The sequence below is a fragment of the Magnolia sinica genome, chromosome 13, assembly GCF_029962835.1.
Source record: "Magnolia sinica isolate HGM2019 chromosome 13, MsV1, whole genome shotgun sequence".
Taxonomy (NCBI): Eukaryota; Viridiplantae; Streptophyta; class Magnoliopsida; order Magnoliales; family Magnoliaceae; genus Magnolia; species Magnolia sinica.
Window position 1 is genome coordinate 13,348,137 of NC_080585.1, and position 26,288 is coordinate 13,374,424.

Consider the following 26,288-nt stretch of genomic DNA (forward strand, 5'->3'; position numbering starts at 1 on the left):
GATTGAAGCAAGGACTGAAGATAACGCTGATCAGACGATCATAGCCGTGCGATGTCAACGGTTGAATTTGGTTCATTGGCATGTTTTCATTTTCACAATCCTTTTACATGCCCCCGCCAATTGGAATTCGGACGCGGATTGCGTCCTACCCCGCCGTCTCTAGCCATGAACGGGCCAGTTCTGTGGGTGGGCCCACCGTGATGTATCTGTTTATCCACGCCGTCCATCCCTTCTCCCATATCATTTCAAGGCACGTGAACAAAAATAGGTAGATCCAACGCTCAAGTGGACCACACCAAAGATGACTCTTGCATTTAATGCAACACAAGCTTATTATTTGGTGTGGTCCATTTGAGCGTTGGATCTGCCTCTTTTTTTGTAAAAATACCTTAAAATAATATTATAAAAGGTATGGACGGTATGGATAAACAGATACATAAAGGTGAGCCCACCGACAGAACTGCCCGTTGGTGGCTAGAGATGGGCGGGAGTAGGACGCAATCCGCGTCCCTCGTATTTGATGGCAAAGGCATATGGGAGTCGCCAGTCATCGCGGAGGAAATGCACGGCATGCTTGGGTTACAGTTTGTGTATGTGGGCCCAACGGTTCAGTTGTCCAGCCATGAACGCACTGTAGATGTACCATGCCCCAAAGATCCCGTTCATCCGGTTGAATGGGGCCGTTATTGTATTCCTCTTCTGAAACATCTATCTGCTTATGCGAAATTGTGATGTCAGAAATTTCCTAATAAAGAGATTCTTGGGGGATGGTCCATCCACATTGAGATTCAGAAAACCAATGGTCTGGATCGCTGAAATATGGGCCCTATTAATCAAAACGAGGACGTAAGGATACTGTGGCATGCATGTCTTGGGGCGGAGCATCCTACAATTCCTCTGCAATGATAGAAGTGGCGGTCATTGATTGCCTCCAGCGCGTCTCCAGGAGATCAGGACGTGGCCGAATCTCGTTGAATTTCATGACATGAGCCCAAAAATAACGAATATTCATAGTGACGTTGACCGTTGAAACCTTCTTACGGGCTACCATGATTTTTTTATTTGCCATCCAACCTGTTCAAAGGGCCACAAAGATCTGGATGAATGGAAAAGGACAAATAACAGCTTCTTCCCTAGCCTCCAAGAAGTTTTTGACGGTGGGCGTTCAATCCGCTTGGTCTACTTGGTCTTTGGACCTGCCCCATTTTTTGGGTGATAATAAAATAAGCAGAAAAAAAAGGATGGACGGGATGGACGGCGTGGATAAATTACAAATAGGATCCACAGAGCTTGGGCCACGTCTTGCTACAGGATATTCCTGCGGACAGGCGCCGCAGTCAATCGGCTTCAATCGAGAAGGGGGAGCTCCAACAGCCAACGGAGTCTGGATGTCGAAGACCATATTGACCGCGGACGCGGATTGCCTGGCCACCCGACTCTGTGGGGCCCACCGGGATGTATGTGTTTTATCCAAGCTCTGAGGACTATTACTTGAACTGTGATGTTTTTGTTACATCTGCTCCATTCATCAGCTGAGCCATTTCATAGTTTCCAAACATAATAAAAATAATTGGAACGCAGAACTTCAGTGAGCCACAGGAACAAAGTAAAATAACTCCTAAACATCTAAATTCACGCAATATGGCCCGTTGGAGTTTATAGTCTATTTGTTTGCTTACTCCAGCAGCATTTTTTTGTACAATAACCATGGCTGCTTAATAAAAACATTAAAATGAAACCCCAGATGTAAAGTAAAAGAAAAAATATTAAATTAAATTTATTAAAAATAAAAATAAAAAGACATATGCAGATGGTGAAGAACTATAAAACTCAATTACGGTAAATTAGGACAGTAATATGATGTAAATTCCATAGTAAAACTAGTCTACAAGGCTGGATTTGTTGGAATATTTGGTTGAATTAAATAGATTATAGAAAACCGTGAACTAAAAAAGAAAATAAAATTTAAGAAAGAAGATTTATTGAATTGAGTCGAGGCATGACTGAGTCACTCAACTTAAAATCAAATTTTTGTTGAATTACATAAACTATGGCTAAAGTAACAGTAAATGATTCTGTTGAGTTAGCCAAAATCGAACCGTTCACTGGAAAATGCTTTAAACAGTGGAAACAAAAACTGATGTTCGCATTGACCACCGTTAATATTTCATACATAATATCTGAATCATTTACTATAGATCCAGCAAATCAAACCGAAGTAGTAGATGAAAATAATTGTAAAAATTATATTCTAAACTCTTTATCCAACGAAGTATATGACGTGTATGCTTCTTATAAATTGCTAAAGACATATGGATTGCTTTAGAAAAGAAGTACATATTGGAAGATGCAGATGCTAAGAAACATGCAATTGCTAATTTCCTTCATTATGAAACAACAGACGATAAACCTATCATAAATCAGATTCACAATTTTCAAAGTCTAGTTCACGAACAATCGACAGAAGAGATTAAGTTGGATGAAGTGTTTCTGTTAGGAGCGCTAATAGAAAAACTACCGCCCTCCTGAAAAGAATATAAGAATAGAAAACATAAAAAGAATGGTGTTTCTTTGAAAACCACTATCGTACATATACGAATAGATGAGACCAATAGAATCAGGAACCAAAAAGAAAATGGAAACGAGATAGATTCAAAGGCGAATCTTGTGAAATCAAGTCAGGCAAATAATAAGAAAAATGGCAACTGTCATAACTGTGGCAAACCTGGACATTACGCAAATGAATGCAGGTTCAAAAAGAAGAATGCAAACAATCAATTCAAGAAAAAGAAAAATTGCTACAACTGTGGAAAGCCAGGGCATCACATTAAAACCTGTCGGCTTAAGAAAAAAAAGATAAGCCGCAGACTAATCTTACAGAAACAGACAATGAGTCTGACATGATAGTAGCTGTAGTATCAGAAGTCTTTCTTATAAACAACTTGGAATGGGTACTAGACACTGATGCAACTAGGCACGTGTGTAAGGATCGTAGCATGTTTACCTCCTACCAAGTATCAGGAGATGATGAACAGGTGTTCATGGGTAATGCTATAACATCTCCAGTTGTAGGAAAAGAGAAAGTACTTCTGAAACTCACTTCTAAAAAGACTCTGATGTTAAATGATGTCATACATGTGCCCGACATTAGAAGAGCTTGGTCTCTGGTTCGTTCCTCAATAAGGCTGATGTCAAGTTAGTATTTGATTCAGATAAGCTTATAATGACTAAGAATGAAACTTTTGTTGGTAAGGGGTCTTGTAGCGATGGTTTATTCATTGTAAATGTATCCAATGATAATAATAAGAAGACATTCAGTTCTGTTTATGTCGTTGAACCTTTTTATTTATGGCATAGTAGATTAGGTCATGTGAATGTAGTATTTTTAAAGAAAATGAAAAGATTATATTTATTACCTAATATATCTAATGAAGAATTCGATAAATGTGAAACATGTGTAGAATCAAAATTCATTAGAAAACCCTTTAAACGAATAAAACGATCCTCCGTTCTATTAGAATTGATATACAGTGACTTAGGTGATTTTAGAAATCACATGTCTAGAGGTGAAAAAAGATATTATATAACTTTTGTAAATAACTACTCTAGGTTCACTAGAGCCTATCTGTTAAGAAACAAAGATGAAACTTTAGATATTTTTTCTAGATACAAAATTGAAGTTGAAAATCAATTAAATATAAAAATTAAAAGACTTAGAACAATAGAAGAGGTGAATATGAATCTTCTCAATTTAGAAAATTATATGAAAAGAGTGAAATAGTTCACGAACTACAACTCTTTTTACACCAAAACAAAACGAAATAGCAGAACGTAAGAATAGAACTCTAAAGGAGATGATGAATGCTATATTAAATAATTCAGACTTACCCTAAAATATATGGGGAGAAGCAATTATGTCTGCTTGTTATATCATAAATAGAATTCCTTCTAAATCTTCTAAACAAACTCCTTATGAACTTTGGAAGGATCATGTTCCTAGCTATAAATATATTAAAGTGTGGGGGTATCTTGCTAAAGTAGGATTGCCTAAAACTAAGAAAAGAAAGTTAGGCCCTAAAACGATCGACTATGTATTTATAGGTTACGCATAAAACAGTGCAGTACACAGGTTTCTAGTTTTAAAAACTAAAGATAATATTCTACATCCTAATACAATTATAGAAGCTAGGGATGCAGAATTCTTTGAGAACGTATTCCCTAAGAAATCTAAATCTATAGGAATAAATGAAGTCAATGAATCAGATATCGAGTCTACTAGTAAAAATGCTTACGAGAAAGTAGTAGAAGAAATACAACCAAGAAAAAGTATTAGGGTTATAAGAGAAATTAACCTAGGAGATGGTTTTTTTACCTTCTTAATAGAAGATGATCCTACAACCTATACAAAAGCTATTAACTCTTCAGATGTAACCTTTTGGAAGGAAACAATAAATGATGAGTTGGAATCTATTATATTTAATAACACTTGGAAACTTGTAAATCTACCTCCTGGAAACAAACCAATAAACTGTAAATGGGTGTTTAGAAAGAAACTAAAATCAGATGGAACTATTGATAAGTTTAAGGCTAGATTGGTAGCGAAAGGCTTTAAACAAAAGGAATGGATAGATTACTTTGATACATATTCCCCTGTAACTAGAATTACAACTATCAGGGTCTTAATAGCAGTAACCTCCATGTATAAATTGGTGGTACACTAAATGGACGTTAAGACAGTTTTCCTAAATAGAGACTTAGAAGAAGAAATATATATGGAGCAACCTGAGGGTTATAAGATATCAAGTAAAGAAAATAAAGTATGTAGACTAATTAAATCACTATATGGTTTAAAACAGGCTCTTAAATAATCGCATGAAAATTTTGATGGTGTTTTAAAATCAAATGGTTATCATATAAATGATGTAGATAGATGTGTATATAGTAAAATTGCTGAAAATGATTATGTTATTATATGCTTTTATGTTGATAACATGCTTATTTTTGGAACTAATATTAAATTAGTTAATGCAACTAAGAAATTCTTGTCATCTAAATTTGACATGAAAGACTTATGAGAGGCTAGTGTAATCTTGGGTAATGAGAGGCTAGTGTAATCTTGGGTATTGACGTAACCAAGAAAGATGGTATTATTATATTATCACAATCTCATTACATTGAAAAGATTTTGAGAAAGTTTAACCATTTTGACTGTTTACCTGTCGGTACTCCTTATGATTATAGTGTGACTCTCATGAAGAATACAGAAAATAGTGTGTCTCAATTGGAGTATTTCAGAATAATTGGTAACCTCATGTATCAAATAAACTGTACTAGACCAGACATAGCTTTTGCAGTGGGAAGGCTAAGTAGATATACACATAACCCTAGAAAAAAGCATTGGAATGTTTTGTCTAGGATTTTGAGATATCTAAAAGGCAGTATAGCCTATAGTTTACATTATAATGGTTTTTCTTCTATATTGGAAGGATACAGTAATGCTAATTGGATTAGTGATTCAAATAAGACAAAATTCACTAGTGGATATGTCTTAAGTTTGGGTGGAGGAACAGTCTCTTGAAAGTCTACCAAGCAGACATGTATCGCTCGGTCGACTATGAAATCCGAGTTTATTGCCTTAGAAAAGGATGGATTAGAAGCCGAGTGACTTAGAAATCTCTTATCTGATATACCATTGTGGCCAAAGCCTATATCGACCGCGTTTATTCATTGTGACTGTCAAGCAGTTATAACAAAAGTAAAGAGTAAAATATATAATGAAAATAACAGGCATATTAGACTCAGACACAATATAGTGAAACACATGTTGCTTGATGGAGTCATATCTATTAACTTTGTGAGGTCAGAAAAGAATCTGGCAGATCCTCTAACTAAAGAACTATCTAAAAGGTTAGTCAATGATACATCGAAGAGAATAGGGCTGAGCCTAATATATGAGCTGCCAGTGTCGGCAACCCAACCTATATAAGTGGAGATCTCATAAGATAAGTTCAATGGGTAAACAACAAGACACGAGATAGACGATTGCACTGAGTTATATGAGACCCTTATATAGTGTACAGTGCAAGTAGCAATACAGAAGGATGAGTTTTTAAAACTCTTAATGGATCCATAGTCATATATTTGGTGGTGTATAAGTTGCTACATACACTTAATGGAATTCACCTATATGAGTGTGAAGGTGGAGGCTGCTTCCTATGAGAATCTAGGTGAATTCTCTAGAGCACTCATGAAATTCAAGTAATGGTGTATGGCCGAAACGCACCAAACCGCAGAATCACTTGCAAAGGAAGAGTTGTGTGAGTGGCATGTACTAACGATCTACATTAAAAGGATTCAGATTCAAGACTATGGTGTCACCTGATTCCTGTAGACCTGTCTTGCTTACTCTAATGTCGGTTCATGTTTATGGTGACACCGGCACCATTGCACAACTATTACGCTTTAATCCGAAAGAGTTTTATTTTAAAACATATGTGGGATTGTTGTATTTTGTTTTAAAATAAATATTAAAAAATTAATTTTTAAATTTTCGGTTTCCCTCCACATTTGAAAAGTTTTAGTGCTTTTGAGTTGTGGGTTTTGTCCCACATCAGATTTGACAAAGAAAACTATCTTGTATATAAGATAGTCTTTTTGTCTTGAGCTTAAGCCCCATTTATGGGGCATGTGAATTTGGTCCTGGGGGGGCGAGTCTATGTCCGTGTGCGTGTGCGCGTGCACGACGGGACGGGATGGGATGGGCTGGGCTGGGCGTGAGTGCGGGTGCTGTGTGAGTGTACAAGCAATGGGGGTGTGTGTGTATGAGTACTCGCAGGACTTTATTTGCGAGACTGTACTCGCACTTGCGCCTTTTCGTTTTAAACCAGAGAGATGCATTCGTTTCGGTTGGTCGCATCTATTGGGTTTAAACCTAACAGACCTAACCCTTTGTAAACAGTGCTTATGCACCACTTTAGAGTCTATATAAAGACTTCCGATTCCAGTTTCAAATATACGAAAATATTATCTCTCTTATAAAACTCTCTCTAATACGGTTTTAAGAATTTTATTAAATTCATCGCTTAGTCAACTCAGTACTTTCGGGTTAAACTGCAAGTAGTTCAAGCCCGTGTACGGTTGGGACCGGGTCATAGTCGTTGTATTCTGGAGGTCGATTGCTCTGGAAACCTGTTACACTTGGCACGTTGTCTAAGGGGAGCAAATTCGATTTCAAGTCAAGTGACTGAGTCACGCCTCGACTCAATTTAATAAGTCTTCTTTCTCAAAATTTTATTTTCTTTTTTTATTCTTGATTTTTTTATAGTCTATTTAATTCAACCAAATATTACAACAGGATTAACCCATGAAATCTCCCAACACATGGGTCAAGATCATTTCATGCGCTCATAAACAATGATGCAAATGTCTTTTCCGTTAGGTAAAAAAAGGTTAAGTTGACTTGTAATCCATGGGTAGACCACCAATGGCAATTGTTTGCTTACGACCTGCAATTGGGTCCACCAAATACCGTGTGTAGAATGTAACCATTGCAGCAGCCAATGGTCAAACAACCCCAATCTATGAGAGAGACTAATTCTTCACTCGGAAACTAGTTTTTGAGTATCTATTCCGTGTTGTCATGTTATATTACTCAAACTTTCTAACTTTGGGCTATACACGTATACTAGTTCCTCCCACTCGTGAATATGTATGAATACACTATCAACTCTTTCGATTGCATTCCCATTACATTTCGTATGCAGTCATTTATCTTATCTTTGAAGAGTCCTTCAAAGTAGCAATGTGGCTGATGGATGATTGTTCAGGACCATTCATCAGATATCTCCCAAACTTCCTTGCTTCTTCACAGAAAAGCAACTGATGCACGCATTTGGAAGGAAATCAACTCCATCCTCTCTTTTTATTATTATTATTATTAATCAAAGGAAACTATCACATCACAAGACTTCGTTCATGCACTTGCCTTCTTAGATGTCAATTTAGAGATAAATTTCCTTAACTAAAATATTTACTAGGATCATCCATCAATAACATGCAAGTCCTAATAGAACAATGGTCTGGATCCTGTAATCCTAGATGCTCAACTTGTTTCTGCTGATAACTTGGCTGTACACTATGATATTCCTCTTTTCAGGGAGCAATTAGTTTCAAATGATGAACTAATTAGTTGCTAAGGGGTTGTTCGGCACCGTGGATTAGAGGGGATTTGAGGGGGTTTCAAATCCCCTGGTTGTTTGGCAGTGTAAAGTAACTGGGGGTTTCAAATCAACAGTGAGAGCTTGGATTACACCTAAAATCATTTCAATAGTTGCATATGTAACATGTGTGTCACTAATACTATCATTCTATTGGGCACATGACCCACTAATGATGATCAGCACCATCTAAACATTGTCCATGTAAATCAGCACCATCCAAATATTGTCCATGTAAATCAACGATTAAGAACCGTTGGTTAGTCACTCAGACATGATCCTGTGCTTGTGGCCCATCCGAAACTTGGAATTTCATCATTTTTGGGCAAAGCATATATTTCAGCGGGCTTATCACAACCATTGTGTCAAAATTTACATATCTCGTTAATTATAGATATTAAAGTTGATTTAGTAATTAAATTCAAACATCTGTAAATACAGAATGCATAGCTACTTTTGAATTAAGTTGATTCACACTCCAGGGTGCCAAACACACGGGAAGGATTTCAAATCCTGGGGGTTCTGATTCCAGGGGGTTCCAAATCCACGCTCCCAAGCAAGCCCCAATTATACGGAAGCCTTGCCATTCACGTCCTTGCATTTAAACTTATTGGTATTTACTTCACCCATTAGTGCATTGAGCGTCGGGTGGACTTTCCACCTTTAACCGCGCTACTCTTCATGGACAAGGACAGGCTTCTTGAGGAATAGGTTTATGCCATACACCAAGTTTGTGCATCCAGACAGTCAAAACCATGCACCCCATTGTTCATTGATCATGGCCTGAAAACCAGACTAATCAGCCAATGGTTAACCATCCGATCTCATCTATTGAATTTGGACTGGTTGAAATAACATTTTTCCCCCAACCATGACTCACCACACCAATCTAAATCCATCACGTGCCCAGATCACCCAACTCGAGGTTTTCTAGCCCCCATGCACCTCCACACGCAGTTAAACAAAGCCAAATATCAAGTTTGCAGGACATCCCTGGGTATAATCTTGCAAAAAACTGGGGCCGCTTATTAGGTGGGCAACATGTAAGATAACAGTGAACAGTTAATATTGCAGTTTCTTTTCTACTTTCCAGATGTTTGGCTACACGTGTGGCCTATCTCATACACGGTTGCTCCCGCTTGATGCATGGATACTTTTTAGTTTTTACCGTTATCTTTTGAGCTTAAGAGTGGGGCCCGTTGGTTGCTGACCAAGATGAATGGCTGATCCGACAGGCCTTATGACTGCCTATAAAAACTCCCTCAATGGAGAGTATCCACACACTAGGGCTGAAAGTTGGGTGGGTTCAACCTGACCGACCCATGACCGACCCAACATTGGGTTGGGCTTGGGTAGGATGTATTGGGTTTGGTCTCGGGATTGGGCCATACAAACACCAACCCGAAAAAACTTGGGTTGGGCTTGGGTTGAGGTATCGGGTTGCCCGACCCAACCCAAACCCGATCAATATATAAGTTCCTTAGAAATTAATTATAATTGTGAGTATAGATCGTTAGTGTTGATGGCACAAGAAATCCCAATGTCATTGGGTTTCATTGGTCCACATAATTTTCAATGACTCAAGCTAACAAGATACACCAGATTTCTCTCTCCCAAATAGTTAGCTTAATACACTATATGACTTTTAAAGGAGTAGTTGTCTTATATTTTAGCTTATTTGTTTAAAAATGAACTTCTTTACCATAAATAACTACATATATAATTAATAAAATTATAGGTATAAAAAATAAGACGTCTATTGAAAATATAATAGACTAATAATGTAATAATGAAAATATTAGCATATATCTACCCGACCAACCCGGCCAACCTGACCGAGCCCGCTTGGGTTGGGCTACAGTTGAGCACCAACCCGCCCGACTGTCAGCCCTACCACACACCCTTTTCCGTTGAATGTGAACCATTGCCACAATCTTTTCTGCCACGTGCGTGCAGCCCCAGCATTGACAATTTTGAAGCATGGTACGTCCACAGTGGGGCCTGCAAGGTTAAATAGTGGATCATGCGAACCATGACCCAAAAAGGCATGTGCATCGATTTGTATAAGTGTATGACATGCAGATGGATGCACATCCTCTAAGTTGGTGCTTTGATTATAGTATAATCCCAGATAGACATGCTCACAGGTGCCAACTAGCAATCTGTGGGGCAAGGTCGTAAAAGGAGAAAGGTGATCCCGTAAATAGCCAAACATCATTCATGTGCACCCACCCTCATGGCTCCAAGGTTCCAAAGGAAAACGCCCATTATCCCCCAGCAAAAGGCATATCTAGCATTCATCAGAAAGGGATCATTGGAGGTTGCTAAAACTACAGGCTAGTAGTGTTCCCAAGGGGGTAAGTTACTTGAGATAAGCTACTTATGCCTTAAGTAGCTTACCTTGATTTCTACTTACTAAACTGAAGTGATGAACTTTAAATAATTATAATAATAATAATAAAATACTTGTAATTGATCATAAACCAAACTTACTATATACTAAATCTACCCTGAACTAAATACAGCAATAATTATTAAAAGGAAAATGAAATTGTGAGAGGTGAGATTACATGCCAAAAGCGTTATACACAGCCTGACTGACTTTGGCATGTGGTATTTGAGGATCTCTCAAGTGCCCACACAAATGTCTGAATACAATGACGAAAACTCTTTATGTAAACCTGGAAATAAATATATGAAATTTAGGAGGGTAAAGGTCGTTTCTGTTCTGACATTGTAACATCTTACTAGAGTTTACACGCCAGGAAAAGTAATGTGTACCGTGGAGAAAGCTTTCCAAGGAACCATCTCCTCCATCATACAATACAAACCAGTCTTTACACAGTTTCTTCCTCAATCCAACAAACAACCTGCACAAACTACAGCAATATAACCACACAAGGTTGTTTCAATAAGAAATAACACAATCTCTCAGTGTTTTTCACTAATCCAGTCCATCGCTTGTTTTGATTAGAAATGACATAACAATGCTGGGCCTGAGACTCTCTACACCATGCTGGAGTTTTTAGTCTGGGCAAGTGAGGCCTATGGTTTAATTGTCCAACCCATTGAATGTAATGTTTTCCGAATATTGATGACCGGGCCAAAAGTTTCCTAGGTTGAAAGAACCTCGTAATCGAATTTTTAGCCTTTTTGGCTGAACAGGGACCATAAATGTGTTTTCTTTATTAGATCTGTTTGCTGGACACCACAATACCTTCTTCAGGTGGGTTCTTAAAAACAGTCTAGCTTGAGGACAATAATAACAACCAAAAAAAAAAAAAGAGCAGACCTGATTAAAGAGCCATCTCCGCCTGTAATGCTGCAAGCTCATCTTCCTCAGCAGTATTCTTCTGAGGGGCAGGGCGAGTCGGTTGTCTCCCTGCTGGAACATGCACAGGAGCCGCGGGGGCAGTTGTGGCCGGCTGAAGAAGTTGTTCCTCCAACTCAGCTCCCTCCAATTCTTCAAGCTCTGCTTCCAGTTCATCCTGACACAATGAAAAGATTATATTGAGCATCTCCAGGTAGAAAAAAGTAAATATATGAAAATGAAGATTCTCATGAGAGGTAAATATACTTCATCAAAATCAGCTGCTGCGCCAATAGGAGCAGACAGCGCATCCTGAATCTGTTTCATGTTCTCAGTCTGTTCATTGATCTCATCCATTGTCTTGTCCACGTCATCAATGTTTCTGTAAAATCAAACACCATTACAGGAACTGTGAGAAGAAAAGTGAATGTCTTTAGTGAGAACTTGAAAAAATCGGTTCTTGCATGCTGCCATCCCCAATCACCATCAAGGCCAAAAGGCATGGACTTTGCATGAACTGGGGAAATGTTTGAAGATTGAATAAGCTCATATAGGATGTTGATGAATCTTGGTAACTTGTTCCCAATTTAAAACCCTTTATTTTAGTAGGCATTTTCCAATTAAGGAATATATTGATATATGGCCAACATTCTAAATAAAAAACTTCAGGTGTCTAAAATGGTCTGTTTATTTTAATGGTTTGAATGGATATGTAAACTTCTGCATGCAAAACACGCTTCGTTGTAACTGGAATCAGGTATTTCTTGTGAATATGAACCTGAGAAGCTAAAAAAATATTCAGGTGTATTTTATCAAGTTCATTGAAGATAAATAAAGAATGAAGCCACTCACGTTGCTTTCTGCATAGCTTTCATTGCAGCTGCTCCAGTTCTCAGTGCATCAACGGTCTCTGTTGTGGCTTTTGCACCTTCTAGCATTATCATCTGAATAAAAACCAGACATTGAATGTGGCTTGTCCACGTGAAATATTTGGAAAGATGTATTGTTTGAAGTCACTGGTCATTGAAACACAACATCAATTGAAATTTTAAAATTGCCAAGTGTACCTGATCATGAATCCGCAGTTGGAAATTCCCAAGTTGCTCAACTTGCTGTTCATAAAGCCTCTTCCTCTTCAAACATTGTATTGCAGCTAAATAACACAATCAAATCACAAACATCAACCAGGAAAAACAAATATTATTAGATAGATTGATATCCCACACTTACACCCCATCACCACGCCAATAGATCTTGGTAAATATACATCACTGAAACACATCATCCAAACTATTCTTTTAGAAAGCATTAGTTATTACTCGTTGACATGTTACATGCACTCCTACGTAGAAAAAACAGTGCAGTGGCTTTTGGAAGAGCATGTTGGAGGTTGACATAACAGTCACACTGAATATTACCATATAAACTAGCTTTTGGATGGCATCATAAACTAACAGATACATTTGAGGCTTCCAACAGTTACACATTACAGTTTGCATACCTGAGATTCAGGGGGTCTGCATGATGTGTAAAACTAGTAATGTGATAAGCAAAAGAACCAACAAACACAAGATAATGATATTCTTGGTTTTCATATTTTGATTGGGTCCCCTTTCCCAACCATGTGCTGGGAGTGGATTAGGTGCAGCCCGGCCCTTACCATGGGTCCCACCTTGATGTATGATTCTATATCCATGCCGTCCATCCATTTTGCTAGATCATTTAATATATAGCATCCTTCAAAAAAAAAATTACGGTCACACACACCTAGATGAAGGGAGAAAAAAAAAACGAAACAAAAATCAGCCAGATCCAAAACTTTTGTGGCCCACAATAAGTTTTTAATGGTCAATCACCATTGTTTCCTATGGTTTGGTCCACCTGAGATTTGTATCTGTTTCATTTTTGGGTTCATGCTCTAAAATGATCTGGCAAAACAGATGGACAGAGTGGATATAAAATACATACATCACAGTGGGCCTCATGATAAGGGTCACGTATTGGGTGAGATCAGGGCCGCACCTAATCCACTCCCCTACTCTATACATTGAATACTCAGTGAATACTAAATAATAAAAAAAATAAAAAATAAAAAAAGAAGAAGAAGAAGAAGGCCCTGTTTGGTAAAAACCTATAATGAGTTGATATCATTTGAGTTAACAGTAATCATGTATTAGAGATTTTGATTTCTAATACATAATGCTTCACGTTAATAGTGATCATGCTTAATACATAATTATTCTTCGTCATCATCATCTAAAGCCTTATCCCAAGATAAAAGGTGTTGAACCCCAAAGCCAACACGCGATGTGGTATATCTACTTTAGATCCAAGATGATGCCAGAAACGGTGCTTTTAGATTGTGATGTCACAAATTCTTCATTTTAGCTTGAAACTATCCATCACAAACATCCCGCTAAATCTGAAGCATGAAACCCATTGATCCACCAACTTAATCTGATCTATATGTGACCTTTGACAAAACAAAAAAGTTCATCGCTCTTCTCACCAAGCCACAACTGCACCAGTCTTAAGAATGCTCCCTGCAAAACCTGTGGGTTTGAATTCGAGATTGGTTTGTTCTTTTTGAGGATCAGTAATACAAGCCAAAATGAGAGCATTTAGGAAGGGCGGCAATGGCCCCAGTGAAAATCAATATTTTGAATAAGCCCATCTCATCCTGGCACTAACAGTTCAAAATCCAGGCCCGAACCCCCACACATGCCCGCCGCTAGGCTAAGCATATGGGCTAGAGGCATACGTGAAAAGAAACAAAGTCCTCCAATGAGACCTTTACTTTTACAATAACAATGCAAAATGTCAAAAAAGAACCTTCATGGGACCATTCAAAAATGATTGTAGAGTACCCACTATTTCATCCAAAAATGGACAGGCTAAGTCCAAGCTCCATGCCAAGTACTGTAGCCACAGGGAATTAAGGGGAAAAAGCAACTAAGAAGCACATATGACGTTTTTGTCAGGCATCTTTTTGATCATCCAAGTTGCTGAATATTTTGCCATATGTTAGCTCAGTACAGCTGTCTTGTCAGCTTTTTATATGGACAAGAAGAGGGAGTGCAAACGGTTCATTTTCTCTCTTAAGAAAGCAGCTCACCCTTTCGGTTACCATCAAAGTTTTGTTCAAATAGAACTTTTTCAACAAATCTGTCCATCCAAGGGTGTTTGAACAAGATTGCATGAATGGACCATTTTCTTGTATTGTCTGTTGTTAACATGGTATCCCGTATCGGTATTGGTTGGTGTAACAGTGCCCTTTGAAACCGATACGGATACGGGGGTGTAACGGCGATACAGGGGCATAACGGCCCGTAACAGTACAATTTTTTTTTTTTTGCCAAAAAAATATTAAAAAATATGGATTAAATCCGGAATATTCTAAGCATTCCAAATACACATTCATTTATGAATTGGAACATGTTTATGGTGGTGTAACGGTCCACTCTTTGGTGAGAAGTTGTATCGGACTGTCTGATTAATTTTTGAAGCAGGTAACCTGAATTTGACTACAAAATTCATATATTTAATTTTCTAAATATCTAATTTATATACTTAACAATTTGATATCATTTCTCCCAATAGTTCTTTTAAAAAATGAAATTAAATTCAGGTAGATGGCGTTGCCAATTTGGGGCTGACTTGGAAGACCAATCTATGCACCAAATTAGCCTCAAATTCATGCAATTTATTGCCATTATCCCACTTATGAATTGGTGGACATTTATTGGATAGTGAATCATGAAAAAAATCAAAAGGCCCTATTTTAAAAAATAAAAGTCCACAAATTAACAATTAAAACTATTCAAACAATTTGATTTTGGCATTATGAGTTAGCAATTGCAGTTCATAATTTAATTGGTAAATTTTAAGTTAATATATGTCTCATGTACAATTTTCTAAGGGCCCGAATTAGGCGGGACTCAGATGGTGAAGTGTAGCACACGTGTCAAAGTTTTTTGGGCCCCACCCGTGATGAATGTGTCATATCCACACCGTCCATCCATTTTGCCAAATAATTTTAGGGCATGAGCCCAAAAATGAGGCACATCCAAAGCTCAGGTGGACTGCACCATAAGAAACAACAATAATTAAAAGTTCACCATTAAAAATTTATTGGGGGCTACAAAAGTTTTAGATCAAGCTGACATGTGTTATATCTAAACCGTCCATTCATTTGACAAGCTCGTCTCAAGGCTTGAATAGATTGGATGGAAAATAAACGTTACGGTGAGCCCTACAAATTGTTTAACGGTGAAAATCATTATCTCCGCTGCTATTTTTGATGTGGTCCAAACGATCTTTGTATATAATTCATTTTTTTGGTGATGCTCTAAAATGATCTCTGAAAATAGATGAACAGTGTAGATACAATAAATACATCACTGTGGAGCCCATGTAACTTTGATCTCCTTTGAACCGTACGTACAACTCGAAGCTGGAGGACTGTCAGTGCTCGTCTTAGCATGACACGTACCTCCAGCTGGTGCGCAGTACACCTCCGAAAAGAAAAAAAAAGGGAGAGGGAAACCGAAAAGAAAAAAGAGGGAAAGAAGAGAGAAAAGAAAAAAGAAGGAAAGAAGAGAGAGAGAGAGAGAGAGAGTAAGAAGAAGAAGAAGAAGAAGAAGTAGCAGGCCACCGCGGCCGCAGCCGTAGCTTCCCGAGAAGAAGAAGAAGGAAAAAAAAAAAGGTAAGTATTTTTTTTTCCTATTTTTTAAGGCCCGTAACAGCCGTTACGGGTCAGTAACGGCCGTTTCGCCCATAACGGGCCCATAACAGCCGTTACGGTAGCAAAATCGGGGCATCGCCCGTTACGCCCCCGTATCGCGTAACGGACCCCACCGTTACCGTTACGGCCGATACGTAACCGATATGGGACACCCTGGTTGTTAGTCAAACACCCTATCTAGACAAGCATATATCTCTCGCATGCATTATGCACATTTGCATGCATTGAAATGCGGGCAATTGTAGATTAATAACAGCATTGTGGCACATACAGGTTACTTAAAGATGCATGGTAGCACATGTCAATCTCTTGAGCATGCAAGGTGGCACATGTGACACACTTGGCTCATGTATACATGGGAATTGGCACATGAGGTATATGTGCAGGCACTTGAAGGTCAACTGTGACGAGTGGGGTGGTTGAAGATAAGTGGTCTTACTTATGGCACATTCACACATTGGACTTACATGGCAAATGCTGACATGTGTCATGCATGTGTACAAAAGATCACCACTCCTTCGTGTATTATATGGAAAATGTGCTAAAACCAATTTCACGTCTAATTGCCAAATCCACAATAACAGCTAATTTCCAGGACGGCCTTGCCCATGTTTTCATCGAAATTAGTTCCATGTCTAAATATTTGTTGTTGACAAACCATGGACATATGGCCTGTCCAAACAAGGCTGTTTGAATGGAATTTTTCAGTAACCAAACGGTCCCTAAAAGACAGAAGAGCAAAGGGAGGTGTAATGGTTGCACCTTTGTAGTAAGTGTTTCTACAACAATCTTTCCCCCAACAAAAAAGGTGTTTCTACCGCAAGATAACTTCTGTCCTACGACCAAACAAAATTGTAGTCTATGGTGTGATGAGAATAAAGAGCCTAAGCCTATAGCCTGGCGGCAAGAGGAAAAGACTGAACAGCAACCAGCAGGTGAAAGAAAGTTGGGATACTAGACAAAAATTGTAGAGAATAAAAAAGGCTATGCTGAAAAGCAATTTCTCAGAATAATAATGTACAGACTTTGCATGTATAATTATGAAGCATACCCCTTTTGTTCTTTGCCCTAGTAAATTCCTTGGCCTTTTCGACCTCTGAAGCAGCCTTCTTTAGCAGGACTTTCTCCTTTTTCTCTAGCATCTCAAGCGTCTGCAGAATTCACGCAACAGAATGTTGAAGATCATCCAGTGCAAATTATAATATAGCAACTATAGTGACATCACAAAGCTCAAGCATCACAATTTCACAATAAATATAAAATATTCCCATGGGTGTAAGTTGGCATGCAGTGTGTGCATGTAGTGTGTGCATACACAGACATTTATGGAAATACACATACAAAGATTTCTGCCCATATGTCTATAAGGGAAAGGATCAGGTATTAAACAGTCGTATCTAAGTTAATCAACAACTCTCAGTACATGTGTACACCAAGGTGTCCCGTATTGGTATCGGTTGGCGTAACGGTGACCTCCAAAACCGATACGGATACGGGGTCGTAACGGCAATACAGGGGCGTAACGGCCCATAACAGCGTAAAAAAAAAAATTGCCAAAAAAATATAAAAAAATATGTATTAAATACGGAATATTCTAAGCATTCCAAATATGCATTCATTTATAAATTGGAACATGTTCATGGTGGTGTAACGGTCCACTCTTTGGTGAGAAGCTGTATCGGACTATCTAATTAATTTTTGAACCAGGTAACCGGAATTTGACTACAAAATGTATATATTTAATTTTCTAAATATCTAATTTATATACTTAACAATTTAATATCTTTCTCCCAGTAGTTCTTTAAAAAAATGAAATTAAATTCAGGTAGATGGCGTTGCCAATTTCGGTCTGACTTGGAGGACCAATCTATGCCCCAAATTAGCCTCAAATTCATGCAATTTATTGTCATTATCCCACTTATGTATTAGTGGACATTTATTGGATAGTGAATCATGAAAAAAATAAAAAGGCCCTATTTTAAAAAATAAGAGTACACAAAATAACAATTAAAACTATTCAAATAATTTGATTTTGGCATTGTGAGTTAGCAATTGCAGCTTATAATTTAATTGGTAAATTTTAAGTTAATATATGTCTTTCTTACAATTTTTTAAGGGCCCAAATTAGGCGAGACTCGGATTGTGAAGTGTAGCACACATGTCAAAGTTTTTTGGGCCCCACCCATGATGAATGTGTTATATCTAAACCATCCATTCATTTGACGAGATCGTCTTAAGGCTTAACACAAAAAATAATACAGATCTAGTTATCAAGTGGACCTCACTGCAAAAAGCAATGGGGGATTGAATGTCTACCATTGAAAACTTTTTTGGGATCACAGAACTTTTAGATCAATATGAAATTTGCTTTTCCTCTTCATTCAGGTCTTTTTGACCTTATGAACAGATTGGATGGAAAATAAATGTTACGGTGGGCCTACGAATTGTTTAACGGTGAAAATCATCATCTCCGCTGCTATTTTTGGTGTGGTCCAGACGATCTTTGGATACGATTCATTTTTTAGGTAATGCTCTAAAGTAATATTTAAAAATAGATGAACAATGTAGATATAATAAATACATCACTGTGGAGCCCATAAAACTTTGATCTCCTTTGAACCGTTTGTACAACTCGGAGCTCGAGGAGTGTCAGCGCTCGTCTCAGCGTGACACGTACCTACAGCAGCTTACGCCTGCAAAAAAAAAAAAAAAAAAGGAGAGGGAAACCGAAAAGAAAAAAGAGGGAAAGAAGAGACGAAAAATGAGGGAAAGAGGGAAAGAACAGAGAGAGAGGGAGAGAGAGAGAGAGAAGAAGAAGAAGGAGGAGGAGGAGGCCGCAGCCGCAGCAGGGCCGTAGCAGGCCGAGAAGAAGAAGAAGAAGAAGAAGAAGAAGAAAGAGAAGAAGAGGAGGAAAAGAAAGGAAAAAGGTAAGGTTTTTTTATTTTTTTTATTTTTTTTATTTTTCCAAGGCCTATAACAGCCGTTACGGTTCAGTAACGGCCGTTACGCCCGTAACGGCCGTTACGTGTACAAAAACAGGACTCGGCCGATACGGCCCCGTATCGCGTAACGGGTACCACCGTTATCGTTACGTATCGGCCGTTACGGCCGATACGTAACCATTTTGGGGCACCCTAGTGTACACTCATTACAAGATTTGATGCAGGCCCACAGCCCACCATAGGGCCAGCATGTGCTGATTTTGAACTGTTTATTTATAAGTCAAGGGCCTAAATATTTACCATTTGTCAGAGATACAGGGAGATGTGATGGACGATATGGGGCTGATTTAAATTTTTGATGGATGATATGAGGCCGATATATATTAGTGTAATGTGTAAGGGAAAGGATCATGTACTAAATAGTCATATCTAAGTTAATCATCCACTCTCAGTACAAGTGGACACCCATTACAAGATGTGATGAGGGCCCACAGCACACCATAGGGCCCAGCATGTGCTGAATTTGGACAGTTTATTTATAGATTTGGGGCCCAAATATTAAGATCTACAATTTACTATATGTGAGAGACATTGGGGGGGATGTGATAGATAGTGTGGAGTTGAGTTAAAGATGTGATTGAAGATTTTGAGGATTATATCCTAGATTTGTTTTTAGTTTTTACTATTATTATGTATTTCCCATCTTATGTAGATTATATTGAATTTTTATTATTATTACTTTTTTTTGAAGATGATGAAAATTTTATTGAAAAAGCAAACAGAAACAGCTACAACAAACCGAGGATGCTAAGGAGGTGACCTAATTCCAACCCAAGAAAATCAAGATTACAACCTCTTAGCTTAGAAACACAAGAGGCCCAATTGACAACAAGCAACCTAGCCCTTTGAAAAGTTCCTTCCACCGAAACCTAATCAATCCAATAAGCAGGTTGCACATCAGCCACAATTCGCCTGCTCGAATGATTGTGGAGCAGGGGATCAACAAATATCACAACTAGATCAGGGACCTGTGGTCTAAAATAGCAACTTAAATCAAATGGATAGGTAGGCAAGATCATCATAGAACATCACAAGCATCCCTGGTCTAATAATGGAACCACTAAGAATAGTCAGAACCCCTATGGCAAAACCATTGAGGGACCTTCAAAACTGACACCTGGGAAAACAAGCTTGGGGTTTAGGGCTTTTGGTCATGACAGCTACTGGCGAAGATGGACAGATCTGTATAATAAATGACTTAGTTGGCACAAGTACCAAAATACAGGTGCATTGATTCTGCTGACAAATCAAACCCACCAGGGGTGTAACCAGAACACCCTCAACACAAATCATGCCTCCAACACCATGTTAAAATCATTCCAAATTATGCACCCACTCTCTATTTGCATCACAAAATAACATGGTACCCGTTAGCAAACTAGAGGTGGGTTATTCACAGACTCCAACTTGAATTGGCTAATGAGACCTTTTGGGGCTTTGGCTGACATTTTGCTTAAAGCTTCTGATACTATGTCTATAACAAATAGATCCATCGAGTTTGCCTTCACGAGTACCAAAGTAAAGAAGCATATTGGGGAGCTATTGATCAACCCCAAGATCCACACAAATGAAATACATTCCGTCATCCATCCCTGCCATCTCACCCCGAAACCCATGAATCTCAACATTTACTCAACAAATTCCCGATCCACAATAGCATAGGCTTTTTCAAGGACCTTGCACACCACCCAGCCTGCCTAGCCTACAACAAGATTTGACACACTCATGAGCAATTGAAGTACCATCCAATGTTTGTCTCCCCATAATGAAAGAACCTTGTGCTGGAAAAATAACAACAAACAACACCCTGCAAGATCTAGTGAACAGCACCTTAGCCATTATTTTTGTACTCCCTTCTGGAGAATTTATTGGCTGAAAATCAGAAAGACATGACACCGTAATAGCCACCTCCTCCCATAATAGTTGGTAGAAGGCAATTGGAAATCTGTCCAACCTCAGGGTTTTATCTCCAACCAGCTCAATCCACCACTGCTTTGAACACTTCGTCACCAAAAGTCTACTTTAAAGAATCAAATTCTTCATCACTGATATAATTGAACTGCAAATTTTGGAGATTCATTTTATAATCATCAATGGATTTTCATAGAAGTCGACCACAACAGATTCTCATGCATGCTTGTGACATTACTGCAATTTACCTCAAGACACGGAATTACATTTCATATCCATCTCCCATTAGCAATACCATGAAAATATTTGATATTTATTCACCCTTCTTTAGCCACAGCCCTGTACTTTTCCTCCACTTTATCTACTCCTCCAAAGGGTAGGTTTTGTTTTAGAGAAACCCCTAGTCAGAGAAACCTGATTTTTGCTCCTCTGGAACTTGTTAAAGGGCCGAAGGTAATCTCTTCACACAAGATGCCCTTAAAGGACTAAACATCCAACCAATGAACCAACACTTTTCTGGCGTGAAAGAAATTAAGATGAAATGTCCCCCATACTTTTTAATACCAATTATCACTTGAAAGTAAATAATGCTTTAGCTTCTAGATGGTAAGAAAATCCTAGCACTTTAACAGAAAAGTTCTATTCCAAACATTTGCATTAATTCAAACAAGTTGGGATAGGGATCTAGTCAATCCCCTAAAGAGAGGCTTACCTGGAGAAGGTATGTGATCTTAAGAGATCTTGGTCCTTTTTCTTTGCAATTCCAAATATGACATCACTCCTAGTCCTACATGATCAAACTTTCAATATTGATTCAATGTTTATGTCCAATACCAAACTACTATTATTTGGGCCACTGGTATTGGTCAGTTTGAAACTTGAGCCCTGCTCTTTATTTATTTCAACTTTAATTTGGTTTTAACCTCCACCTTTGGCACTAGCCATTTGGGTCTTTCTGTATTTTCTAAGAGGCCAAGACTAAAAGTCTAATACATAGTAGCAGCAGTCTTAGTCGTTAGAGACCTGGTGTTTTTTCTTTCAGAATGAATCCTGAGGAAATAACGATAATGATTTAATTTGATCATTTACTGCATTTTCATCACAAATCAACCAATTATGCAACATAGCTGATAGACCGAGCACTCCACATGCCTAATGCATTATATATTTCCTAATTTGCAATTTTTTCTACTATTACCTCTTAATTAATTTTAAATATTTTATACACACTCTTCAAAAAAAAAAAAAAAAGTGCTTATAGAGCCCCACTGGAGCCTTAAAAACATGTACAAGGTTCCAGGACTCATCAATCTTTTGATAATCCAGCCATTAAAATTTCCTTCTTTTTTTCTTTCTTTTTTTTTTTTTTGTGTCGGTTGCAAACTAGGAATTACAAAATTTTAACCATTGATTTAAAAATAAATATAAAGAAATAGCATCTATTTTTTCTGCTCAAAGCCCTAAACTAGCCACAGTACATGTGACATCACCTTTTAGTAATTTAATTCATTGATTTGGTGAGCCACATCATGGAATGTACCGTGCCACAATCCATCTAATGAAAATGAACAATTACAGTTCATGACTGATTAACATTTAATAAGTTCAATTGGACTGTTAAGTTCTAACCCAGTGGGGGCCGCCACACACCACACACACACACACACGCGCGCACACACAGGAATGCTCACCTGCGCACCAGTTCTCACAAGAACTCATGAGAACTTTTTCAGAACTCATCTCCTGTGACATGAGCCCAAAATCTGAACGGTCCACGTGATGCAGCACCCCATGAAACCCCCAGGGTGCAACTTTTGCCCTTGTCAAAAACTTTGGTGGGCCATGGTGTGTGTGTGTATGACTGATCAAACCTTGTATTGAATTTCCTATAATAATAATCAATAATAAATAAATAACCCAACGAGGTTTGGGCGAATGGTCTTCACCGCAGGTTTGCTCCCTATAGGTGAGGGTTCGATTCCCCTCCTTATCTTTACCCGATACACGTGGTTGCAGGTGATTGCGTGTATCCGCAAGGATTGGTCTCACTTCAAAAATGAGGCGGGGACACCCTGTGTCTTCAAAAAAATAAATAAAAACCGCCACCACCCAGAATATTGAGATCTTCAAGTCATCAACTAAGGACCTCAAACAAACATACTCGAGTTGTTTCAAATGCCACAAATAGGAAAGCTGCGATCTGCATGTTTTGGTAAATGCATTGCTCCCACACATGGGTGGCCAGACACAGACACAGTCCATCTAGCATGGCAAGATCAACATGCAAGCACAAACTCATGCTCATATATCACCCACATATGATGACCATACATGAATTACTCTTGTTACTATACTTAAAGGGAAATTTTCTTAAGTACCACAACAGATGAAGGAAGGAGGCAATGACTGCAATTACAGAACACATAACCCAATTTCTAAAAACACAGTAAGGTCCCATTTGAATGCAACATGTGCCAGTTATTGTAATAAGAATATTCACTGGACATCGTGAATCCGTGATAGAAATGGTCAGGGAAACCAAACACCATATCTGACTCTGTTGCGATAAAATATGAAAAACCCCACGAATATTGGGGCAGATTTTTATCACCCCCTCTTTCGACCAAAACAAAAGTCAATTACAAACGCAATTTCAAAGTTGCAACTCTAACCAGAATTGCATCCCGTGAACCAATAAACCAAACAAACCATATAAAATATTCAACAACAGGGATTGCAAACCCCAATCAAACAAAAGAAGGAAACATGAAAGAACTGGAACTTTAGCACAGGAAGGGCATCGAAATACCTCATTGAGCTTATCAAGAGTCGTTAGGGCATTGGTTTCCTGCTTAGGTTTGCCGAAGATCCTCGTAAACATGATTTCCTCCCCGCTGAGATCCTCGACCCTGGATCAAAAGAGTGATTCAAAACCCTAACCATAACCCTAGATCGAAGAATTGAAGGGGATTCTTCGAGCTATCCGTCCACGAAAAGGGGACAAAAATACGATTGAGAGAGAGAGAGAGAGAGAAACAGAAAGAGAGATGCGGGAGAGGGAAAAAAACGTACCTTAAGATTGAAATCGATCGCGATTTCTAGGGTTTTTGGAGAATCGGATCGGAGAAATCGGATTTCAGATAATTGGATTTAGAGGATGGAATGAGGGGGTTTACCAATTCCGCGAAGAAATACGAAAACGAAGAAAATGGGAGACCTGAGTTTCCAAGAATCGGAAAATTAGAGGTGGTTTATAGGACTGTTCTTTGCCTCTGTCGCGATTAACAATCCAGTGTCTGTCGCGTCTACTGGGGCCCACTTGATGAGTATTTCGATCATCGGAACCGTCCATATTTTGGAATCTAGATTTCAATGTCTACCATAAGAATAAAAAAAAAAAATTCTGAAATTATGATTTTTACTATTACCCTAAATAAATGAATTTGGAACACTGAAAAGAAAATTTTCTATGGCTTGCATTCGGCTCTGAAAATCAAAGGTTAGATTTATCGCTGACGTGTGAGTATAGGGAACTAGCTTATTTATGGTAGTAAAAAGAATATGAACGGCTCTAACCATCGTATCTATTTCAATATGTGGACCCAGGTGCTCAAGCGCTGGATCGTGCGTCGTGACAGACAAAAAATATGAGATTTGCTGGTTCCACATGCGTGTGAAGCCCTGGCAATCGACACTCGCACACGTGCCGATATAGACTCGAATGCAACTTCATATCTTTCCATCAAGTGCGTTGCACCTTTAGCTCAAGTCCAGAGGATACCAAACAAATGGACCGCTAGAAAAGATTATCTTAACCATCAGCTTACTTTGTACCCTGTGGCCCACCTAAGTAATGAACCTGATTTTCAGATGGAAAGCTCAGTTCTCGCATACATCTTTCATGTTGGCGCGTGTGCCTGCGTGTTAATGAACAGGGCTTCACATGCGTGTGGAATTAGAAAGCCTCGGTGAAGAAATATGGGTGGGACCCACTTTTCAGCAACCTAAGCATCTGTCATCTACCTTGTCTGGTGATTATAGCCAATCGATGAGAATGGACAGTTGCTGTGAACGGTCCACTGTTTGTAGGGAGTAAGATCAGATGGTTGTGATGGTTGTGATCACCAGATGGGGGAAGACTTTGGAAGTTATTCCCATCCACAGTGGGGCCCACTACATGAACGATTTGGATGGGGAAAATGTGGGTCCTACATGTGTTGTCTAATGCGCTTGGTAAATGCTTGATTGAAGGATGTGTATTTCCTGCAGTAAGCTCGCTTTCCTTTGAATGGTTGATGAATCAGATGCCACCTTAGAGGCAGAATCGTGGCCGCGGCGCACGGGAGTTGCATCCTCCCGCACTGCATAACATACAAGTGACGTAGCATAATCAGGTCTTTTCCTCACATGGTTGGGTGATCCAAACTGTTGATAGAAAGAACCCCACTATGAAAAGAATCTCCTGAAGATCTCCAAGATTGGAAGGTCCCGATCATTCCATCCTTAAATAGTTTATCGTTCAACGTGGGCCGCTGCCCATATTTTCTATTTGTAGGCTATTGATGAAGGATTAGGATCTTCCAATCCAGACCGTCTTTCAGGCATCCACCATCTTTTGTGGGGCCCATCAAATCTTGGTCCGCGTCTAGCCAGCGCTGATGAGCGGGACACCAGAATCCTCTTGTGAAACAGCGACCAAAAGATCTCAAACGCGGGACGCGGTTTGCAGACGGCCATTGCTTGTCACGTCGTTACTAGACGATGATATGTGGGCCTCGCCATGATGTATGTGTTTTATCCACGCCGTCCATCCGTTTTGGATCATTATTTTAGGTAATAAGACAAAAAATGATACATCCAAATATCACGTAGACTATACCACAGGACAACAGGTTTGATTGAACGCCCACCATTAAAAACTTTCTGAGTCCCAATTTAATGTTTATTTTCCATCCAACCTGTTGATTAGGTCCAAAAAAACATGGATGAAGGGAGAAAAAAAATAATATCATCTTGATCCAAAACTTTTGTGGCCCCCAATAAGTTTTTTATGGTGGACGTTCAATCAATAATGTTTCTTGTTGTGTGGTCCAAATGAGATTCGG

At 38.7% G+C, this 26,288-nt stretch overlaps 1 protein-coding gene across 2 annotated transcripts; it reads right to left on the reverse strand.

Moving 5' to 3' along the window:
* Positions 1-10,727: 10,727 nt before the first annotated feature.
* Positions 10,728-24,413, reverse strand: LOC131222876 (vacuolar protein sorting-associated protein 32 homolog 2). Of its 2 annotated transcripts, none has more exons than XM_058218111.1 (8): positions 24,256-24,413; positions 23,993-24,092; positions 17,322-17,421; positions 12,594-12,679; positions 12,379-12,470; positions 11,794-11,908; positions 11,509-11,704; positions 10,728-11,086 (listed from the first exon to the last, which is right to left on the reverse strand). In XM_058218111.1, the coding sequence occupies exons 2-7, from the start codon at positions 24,062-24,064 to the stop codon at positions 11,513-11,515; spliced, it is 657 nt and encodes a 218-aa protein (XP_058074094.1). In that variant the 5' UTR covers positions 24,065-24,092; positions 24,256-24,413; the 3' UTR covers positions 10,728-11,086; positions 11,509-11,512. The 2 variants fall into 2 exon arrangements, with proteins under 2 accessions (XP_058074094.1, XP_058074095.1); XM_058218112.1 differs by having other exon boundaries at positions 10,728-11,095.
* Positions 24,414-26,288: the final 1,875 nt, after the last annotated feature.

Excerpts from the sequence above, each read along its gene's own strand:
- LOC131222876 (XM_058218111.1), bottom strand. The coding sequence starts at position 24,064 with ATGTTTACGAGGATCTTCGGCAAACCTAAGCAGGAAACCAATGCCCTA. Across the intron at positions 17,422-23,992 it reads CTCTTGATAAGCTCAATGAG|ACGCTTGAGATGCTAGAGAA; the intron begins GTATTTCGATGC and ends TGAATTCTGCAG. Across the intron at positions 12,471-12,593 it reads AACTGCGGATTCATGATCAG|ATGATAATGCTAGAAGGTGC; the intron begins GTACACTTGGCA and ends GTTTTTATTCAG.